This window comes from Harpia harpyja, chromosome 4, assembly GCF_026419915.1.
Source record: "Harpia harpyja isolate bHarHar1 chromosome 4, bHarHar1 primary haplotype, whole genome shotgun sequence".
NCBI lineage: Eukaryota > Metazoa > Chordata > Aves > Accipitriformes > Accipitridae > Harpia > Harpia harpyja.
The window spans coordinates 29482970-29492200 of NC_068943.1; the positions used below are offsets into that span (position 1 = coordinate 29482970).

Consider the following 9231-nt stretch of genomic DNA (forward strand, 5'->3'; position numbering starts at 1 on the left):
TGAACAAAATATTTAAACAATCACAAATGACCCTTTTATTGTCCCACTGACCAATGGGACAAGTTAATTCAAAATTAAGGGATTCCTATATAACCAGCTGAACCAGAGATACAGTAAAGAACTCAGCAAAGATAGCCTTCCCCAAATTGCATGCTTTTTCAAAACATATTTCTTAGATAATTTCAGTAAAGTCAGTGGGGTGACTTGAGTGAGTAGAAGTTTTTTGAATAAAGCCTTGAAACTTATTCGAAAGGAAAGCAGATTCTTACTGTAGTTCTGTGGAACAAGTTCTGGGTTCTTCGGTGTTTTGAGTTTAAAAGACACATCTCCAATAGTGACAGTATCACCTAAAAAAGATAAAAGAAGTGGTTTAGTTCCCAGATACTTTTAAAGCGTTTAATGTCTTTATATTAAAGTTTATATCATAGGCCTGCTGTGGTAAGTCTGGCTGTGTGTTCAAGCAGCCTGTAATGTGTTTGAGAACTATTAGTTTACTAATTAGGCTCTGCTGCTTTTCAATAGATCAGGTACCAGGACAATTTACATTTAATTAATATTCCTTGACTTTTTTCTTTTGTTACTGTTGTTATAACCATACCTCACTTCATTGGGAGCTCTGGAATACAAGCTCACTGTAGAACCCCATTCCAGCTACCATCATTGATTTATTGAAATTAAATCTTTAGCCTGTTTGTCTGCAGCACTAGCAGTGAGAAACACTTGTAGGGGTGATGATTTCCCTGAGTTTTCAAGCAGCCTGAAACAGTATCTGTCGGAGGCACAAAACAACATATTCACATCAGTGGGCCCTTCCTGCACCCTCTGACTGTATGGCTGCAGAACCTGCCACCTTTCCAAGGTTTGAGAGGTCTCAAGCATTTCTTGCTCTGGATTTCACCAAAACTAAAGCACCTGGCCATTTTATTTACTGGTCTCTTACTAGGACCCGCTTGTCTTATCTGTCTTTCTGCAACCACAGGCTTGAATTAAATTGCAGGGCATGCCCTGTGTACTTTCTCATGGAAATCAGAAGTGAAATCTACTTTACAGCCAGGAAATGGGCGAGCACCAAGGCGGTGGTGGTCACACAGAAAAACAGCACAACACCCAAAATTCGTGAAGCCAAACAAAATGAACTGCAGACTGGTAACAAACTCAAAAGTTTTGTTTTTTTTTTTTCAAGAGACCGTCTGGGCCATGCAAATGAGTTCAAAAGTATTAAGACCATGAAACTGAGATGACTAGTAAAATGATGTTTTTTCCATTATTTTTGCTGAAGATAACACCACCTTCGCTGCCCAACAGGCACTGTAGTGCGTGCACGAGGACGGAGAGTATTACTGGAGTAAGACTGCTGCACAGGGCTGCAAGTTGTGCCACAGCACTTTGATTACGCTACCTTTGCATGAATCGAGGCCAAGTTTTGAAACTGTTTCTTGAGCTTTTCTCAGAAATGAGATGCAGAAAGTACATAGCCCACAAATGAGATCCAACTCTAAAAATCCCTCTGTACATCTGCACCTTGTCCTGCTCCATCCAAGAGGACCCACTCTGCGGTTGCCTAATCTCCAGTGCTGTGTAAGGAGTCAAAGAGTTCAGAAGACCAATGCTGGAAGCAGAGAGGGAGATGCTGAAGAGGAAACTTGTCCAATTTAACAGGGGCAACAAAAACTACTCCCATACGTACAGCAGCTCTCCTTCCAGTCAGCAGTGACTCTGGTTTTGCACTCATCTCACAGGAATGAGAATCCCCAGGTTCTGACATGACTCACACAATCCATGGGAGAGGTTACACATTTAGCACTAGCTTTATAGCAGCCAGAGAAGAATCACCTACAGCAACAAACAGGAAGCAGCGAAGAAAGGATTATAGCTGATTTCCTCCCAAATTTAAGGGTTTAACAACAATGCTAAGACTGGGATTCACAGGCTGACATACATGCCTGCACATGAGTCTTTATGTTGCTCCTGAAGTCCAAATAATCAGCCTCTCATTTTTTCCTTAAAATATTGGCAGAAGGTGGTAAGCTGGTGGTAGTTCCCACATTTTATGCAACAATACAGTGTTTCAATGCCTTGCCAGAAAGTGGGAGACAGGCAACAGCAGTACTGCCAAATAAAAGGTGGCCAAAGGTTCATTCTTGGTCCTGAGGACAAGCAGCACCAAGCAGTTCCCCCTCCTGTCTGCTAGAGCTAAGCACCGTTCCCTGGCAGATGTGTGCAGGAGCTAAGAAGTGGAATGGTCCCAAACAGAGCTGGGGCTAAACTAACGATAGGCAGCAGTCTAGGGCTTTAGCTCATTTCCTGGCCCTCACTGAATTTGCAGTTCAAATGCACCTAAGAGTACTGTGCTCTCTTCAGCCAGAAGCACTCAAACTCACTCCAAAAGAAAGTCCCATGATAGCTTATGGGCCTGGTCCCCATTTTGCGAACTGTTATATATCTTAAATTTAAGTCACTGGACAACAGACACATCCACTGCAGGGAGTAAAATCTAGGCTTTGGCTCTCCCAGGACTTTGCCTACTTCTCTAACTTTTAAAGTAAGAGAAACTATTTTACTGCCTAAGCATCATCTCCCTTTCCCTTTCTTCTGCTGCAGCTCCAGTCACTCTCACTGGGGAACAGCTAGAGGATTGACCAAGATGCATCCAAGTTGATGAAAACATCGTAGGAGCCCACTGCTTCCTGCAACAGTTGACACCTCTCTCATTAGCTCAGCTAGGAAGAATTTTAACAGTCTAAAAAGAGCAGGTTGCCTGATACATCCTTCGGAAATTAGTGCCAGTTTTCTCACCATTCCCCAGCCAACATGCAATGAGACAAGAGTATATGACTAACTAGCTCCTAGCTTAAACCACCTCAGCTTAAGTTGTAAATACTCTTTCATGCATACACAGTCTTCCAAAACACAGTAGGGACAAGATGCTGAAACAACAAGGTGTCAGACTTTTTTGATACATTGGAATGGTGGCATCATCTACAGGAGAGAATTTTAAGTACCTACTTTATTGGCACAGTACTGAAAAAGCCTTAGTTGATTTCCTGTACTGCCAAAAAAAAACCCCCAAAACCAACCCCACAACTGAGTTTGGTCTAGGTGAAGAATGGAAAATGCATCTCTTCTGGTGGTATTTATGTCAGTCCATAACATGCTAACCCTTGATCAACACATCTAATCATGCCCCAAAATTCCACAAATATTCCAGCCATCAAGGGACCCTACAAACTTTCATGAAAAATGGGCTGGGAGGGAACTATATGCAAGATGTGGAGAGAGCTGAGCACACAAAATCCCTAGCATACAGTCAGGGCATGCAGCTTTTAACAGGTTTGTTGCTGCCTGGAGACAAATGTTGCCTCCAGCTTGCATCTGTCCAAAAAGCAAAAATATTAGCAGTGTTTAATAGAACTTTAAGCAACAATAAACCAAGACAGCAGAGTCTGTTTTTCTAGCTAAATGAGCACAGGGGGGATTAGCCCACTAATCTTATCACACACTTCCACCTGGGCTATCTTTTCTTGTCTCATTTGTTTCTTCTGTACTTGTTTAAAATCTCATGTTTGGTTACTCCATTTCCACTGCATTTCCAAACTCTTTGAACAGAGTCATCCAGGACAGGCTCTTTCCAACGTTTCACCAGCTGGCAAGTAACTGACAACAGCATGCTTGGTAAAATGGTGGTGTTAAATCAGCAAGACTCAAAATTTGAGAACATGTATCCCAAATTATTTGACTCCACTTGGAAGCTACTACCACACTATTGTAGACAAAAGCTATACACACAGGGTTTTGCGATGGAGACTTTGTAGCCTGTATCAGGGGTGCTTAGGCAAGCAGTGAAGATGTGCCCCTCGTTTCTCATCTCCCACACAGAAAACAGTAATCTTAGGTACCACAGTCTTTGGGGGAAACAGTGGGATACAAGCCGTGCCTGATGTACACAAAGAGAGATGGCTGCTGAAACAAAAGAAATAAGCCAGAATCCAAAAGGTAAGGGGGACATCCCATTCAGGGGGCGGACAACATACAAAGCAGGTTGTTTAAGAGCCCATGCAATACAGGTCAGAAATTGGCAGCACATAAGGATCGTGACCCAGTAACAGGACCCTGAAGAGACTCTCTGAAACAAGGAGATATGAAACCAGCCTCAACACATGCAACGAGCTCTTTCTACTGCAGCTGGAATAGACAGGCGTGAATTGCACCTCTGGCAAAATGGCAATTCACACATGCACACACAGCTAGTCAGTAACTGCAATGCACTGAACCTGATAAGCTCTCTTCTTTAGACAGAAAACAATATTAATGCCTACATCTGCTTTTTACAATAACTGACAAGGGCTCTTCAGGTGAGCAGACCTATTTCTTCCACTCAGTCCACTGAAGGCTACTGAACAGAAAGGCACCACCTCCAGCTCCAAGCCCCCGAGCTGCAGAGGAGGCAGCCGGAGACAAGGAAAGCACTTTGGCAGGGCACCCCTGCACGAATACCCTATGCTTTTATTCTCCCCCAGCATCTCCTACTCACCGTTTTCCGATACAGAATAGTAGGACTTCATGGACCTTTGTTCTGACCCACTGTGGATGCTTTATGTTATAATCTCAGTAACAAGGCTTCTTGAAGATGCAGCTTTACTGTGCGCTTGGTACCTTTGACCGGTAGTCTATTTAAAAGCTAGTATCACACCAACTATCCCTCTTCTCCTCTCCCCCTCCCAAGAAAAGACTATTTCCTAAACTTACTATTTTTTCCTATGTGTTGAGAAGAAAAAGCCACTGCTGTTTAAATTATTTACAGCAATGCTGGTCATATCTGAAGATAAACAGATTGCATCTCAACTACAATTTAAGAACTTAAGAAGCAGAAAAAAGTTTTATTTCTTCTACTCACCATTTTTCTGGTGAAATAACACATTAAGAAAAAAGAAGGAAATGAATAAATTTTAAATGGCTATTTTTAAGTAAAGAAATCCTACAGCGAAAGAAAGCACCCTGCACAGATCTATACATGTGTTTAGTTTTTTGAATGCACAACAGAAACAGTTCCAATCGCATGCCTAAATCTTTGTATTATCAGGGGTTTTATAAGATGCTACAATGAAGCTTCAGGAACATTGAGCCTTTAGGTGGCTGAAATTATTGCCTTTTGGCCTCTTTAGTCCTGAATATGTGTGAGATTAACACACTTCGACAGTCGTATTGGTATATTACACATTCACTTGTACGCAGACCACCCATCTGGTCTCAAAAGCCAGTAACAGCAAGAGCATACTAAAACTGTGAAGGTGCTAAGCTCTGCTAACATTAATTTCTGTGTGATAAGATTGCACCTGCCAGAGGAAAGTTCAAAAATCTATATTATATTCAGATGTATATTTCCAGGTCTTAATTTCATTCTAATGTGGAGGAAAGGAGGAAAAGAAAAAAAAAAAAAGCTTTTAACTGATATTTATCCAGCACATTTCAATAAGGGCACAGAAAAGCATCAGCCCTCATCCTTGAAGAGCCAACTTATTTTGAAGAAACAGAAATGACACTTTCCAGGATTTGTTTTTTCTTTTTCCTCAACTTTTCTGAATACATTATTCAGAAGAAAAAGAAAAAAAGCAGCCCTATCTACACAACTTGTATCTCTCATTTCATACCAGCTCTTAATGGCCATCTTCATGGCTGCCAGCATTACACACAGTCATTGGGTAACACTGTAAGCTATTATGCATCTTATATTGGTACTGGCAGCCTCCCAAACACCTCAGTATGAGGGACAGAAACCTATTCCCCACACTCACTAGTTTTGCTCCTTGACCACCACGGCCTTCACATGCAGATGAGGTGAAGCTCAGCTGCTGCCAACAGGACACTGCAGACTGACAGCTGCTGCTGACTGAAATAGTTGGATGTTTACACAACAAAAACCATCTCCTATCTAAGCAAAAAAAATCCACTTCACTTTAGCCACCCTTTTTTAATGAGCAAAAGAAAGCAAGTCCTTCCCTCTAAGAAACCAAAATAATTACTTCAGACATAAAATGTGTGTATTACTCGATTTCTACTCAACATTATTGTTAGACCTTCTATTTTTTTAATTTTCAGTTCTGAAACTAATGCTTGATTTTTCAATTGTCTGCTTTGGGCTAATGATTCTCTTTACTGATTAAAGTCCACAGCGTCATTGAAACAAAATCTTGGTATTTACTCCAGGAAGTGAACCTTTCCCTCCATTTTTCTGCATTAGTGGAAGATCAACAACATGAACGCGGAATCTTATCTGATACCCAGTCGTGTAGGAAGCTTATAACCATTTCTCAGCAGAGAGCTATTTTTCATTTGGGCCAATAGCATACCCTGAAGGTAGGGAGTCTGATGATGCTCAATTACAAAAGTGTTATAATGTGAAAAGTCAGTTTTAAATATGTTTAATACCATGATGATCTCACATAGACTTGATATATAAATTTCAGAATATCTCTTAATAATATGCTTACCATGTCAGAGAAGTACTAAACTGCCCATTTTGTCAGTTACCAAAACACTTTAGAAATACTAGTCAACATCTCCAACCTCCTGCTCAACATCAGCTTACCACCAAGACAAGATCTGATGAGCTGTGGCTATGGCTGACAGAGTCTCAAAAACCTTCAAGGACGATGTTCCACAGTCTTTCTAGCCAACCTCTTCCCCTGCTGCACTACTCTCCTAGTAAAAAGGTTTGTCCTATTGTCCAGTCTGAGCCTCCCAAGCCCCAATTTGTGATGACTGCCTCTTGATATATTATCTGCCACTATCAAGTAGAGTTAGACTTACTATTTTTGTAATTATAATTGTAAGTTGCCAACAGATTTCTCCTCCCTTAGGCCTCTCCTTGCAAACCTAACAAGCCCAGATCCCTCATCTTCTCCTCACCATCAGGTTCTCTAGGCCCCTAACAATTTTCATAGCCCTCAAGGGGACTCCATCAGTTTCTCAATATCTCCCTAGAACTAAGGAACCTGAAACTGGACACAGCATTCCAGGCAGAGCCTCACCAGTGCTTTCTAGAGATGAACCCTCCCTTTACCATTGCCCACACTCCTCCTAATGTAGCCCAGTCTGTGGTTCACCTTATTTGCTATGAGGTGTTGGCTCATACTCAACCAGACATCCACTGTAACCCCACAGCCTCTTCAGCAAAGCTGCTACTCAGCCAGTCCCTCCCCAGCCTGTAGTGACACACAGCAACACTTTAGCCCAGTAGCAGAACTTCATATTTCTCCTTCTTAAACTTTTTGAGGTTTCTGTTGGCCCAGTCCTCAAGTTTACTGAGGTCCTTCTGGACTAAAGATCTGCAGTTTGTCAGATGGTAGGGATTTTGTCCCTACATACCAAATAGCGCTTTTACAATCCTGTTGTCTGTCCTTATTTCCACTTTTGTACGCCCCCTTTTTGTGTTTTAGTTCATTGAGAAGTTCTCTGCTTGGCCAAGCAGGCCTCCTGCTGAAACACCAAATCTTCCTGCACTGTGGAATGGTTCATTCCTGAGTTGTCATTAAGTTTTCTTTAAAAATCTTCAAGCTCTCCTGGGCACCTTTCTTCTTCGTGGTTGTTATCCAAGGGATTCTACCTACCAATCTCCTGAATAAGTGAAAGCTTGCAGTCCTTAAGTCCTGGATCCTAATTCTGCTGCTCACCTTCCCAACCTTCCTCCAGATCCACAACTCAATCACGTTACGGTCACTGCAATCCAGGCTGCCTTCTATGACCAAACCGGCCACAGTTCTTCCCTACTTGTGAGCAGCAGATGAAGTGAAGAGTTACCCCTGATCAGGCTCTCTGGCGTCTGCCTTACAAAATTTGGTAGTCTAGAAACTACCAAGAGCGCATGCACAATGACAGATTGCCCTCTTAGCAGATGTCTGGATGGTTGAATCCCCCATGAGCATGAGAGCCGATGAGTGGGAAGTTTCTGCTAGCTGTCTGTAGAAGGCGATACTCACTACCTCCTCTCAGTCACACAGTAACAGATGCCCACCACATGCCCAGTGTTCCCTTTCAAATCTTCCATGGTCAGTGCTACTTCTGTGAAAAATTACCTCATAGTGTTTTAAAACTGTATGAAGATTCCTGAAGTACAGTTTGCTCAGTGCAGAAAAGCCAGACTGTCAGTCTATTCTAAACTGAGCTTAGGTATCAAATGCATTAGCGTAATTTCAATAACATATTTCAACTAAAAAGAAACTACAACTGAAAATCAATACATTTGTTTTTAAAACTTCCCATTTACTGAAAAGATAACCAAAAGAGGCAAAACAGCTTTAAGATTCACTATGGCATCTCTTTGTATTGGTTTTGTGTGGCAAGGTTTTGGTAGCGGGGGGGGTTACAGGGGTGGCTTCTGTAAGAAGCTGCTGGAAGCTTCCCCTGTGTTCGAGAGAGCCCATACCAGCTGGCTCTAAGACGGACCCGCCGCCGGCCAAGGCCGAGCCAATCAGCGATAGTGGTAACGCCTCTGTGATAACATTTTTAAGAAGGAAAAAAAGTTGGGACGGCGGCATTCGGCAGCCGGAGAGAGGAGTGAGAACATGGAAGAGAAACAACCCTGCGGACACCAAGGTCAGTGAAGAAGGAGGGGGAGGAGATGCTCCAGGCGCCGGAGCAGAGATTCCCCTGCAGCCCGTGGGGAAGACCATGGTGAGGCAGGCTGTCCCCCTGCAGTCCATGGAGGTCCACGGTGGAGCAGATATCCACCTGCAGCCCGTGGAGGACCCCACGCCGGAGCAGGTGGGTTCCCGAAGGAGGCTGTGACCCCGTGGGAACCCCACGCTGGAGCAGGCTCCTGGCAGGACCTGTGGATCTGTGGAGAGAGGAGCCCACGGAGCAGGTTTTCTGGCAGGACTTGTGACCCCGTGGGGGGCCTGAAGGACTGCACACCGTGGAAAGGACCCATGCTGGAGCAGTTTGTGAAGAACTGCAGCCCGTGGGAAGGACCCACGTTGGAGAAGTTCGTGGAGGACTGTCTCCCATGGGTGGGACCCCATGCTGGAGCAGGGGAAGAGTGTGATGAGTCCTCCCCCTGAGGAGGATGAAGCGGCAGAAAATAACGTGTGATGAACTGACCGTAAACCCCATCCCCGTCCCCCTGTGCCGCTGGGGAGTTGGTAGAGAATCCGGGAGTGAAGCTGTGCCCAGGAAGAAGGGAGGGGTTGATTTGTAATAAATCAAGTTAATTTTCCCCAAACTGAGTCTGTTTTG

General features: G+C 43.5%; 1 protein-coding gene across 2 annotated transcripts in view; it reads right to left on the reverse strand.

The window, feature by feature from the left end:
- The window catches only part of VWA8 (von Willebrand factor A domain containing 8), a 199716-nt gene that overhangs the window by 186560 nt on the left and 3925 nt on the right, over nucleotides 1-9231 (reverse strand). For both annotated transcript variants that reach the window (XM_052786057.1, XM_052786058.1), the window contains exon 2: nucleotides 270-347. In XM_052786057.1, the coding sequence (XP_052642017.1) occupies nucleotides 270-347 (78 nt within the window). The remainder of the gene's footprint in view (nucleotides 1-269; nucleotides 348-9231) is intronic.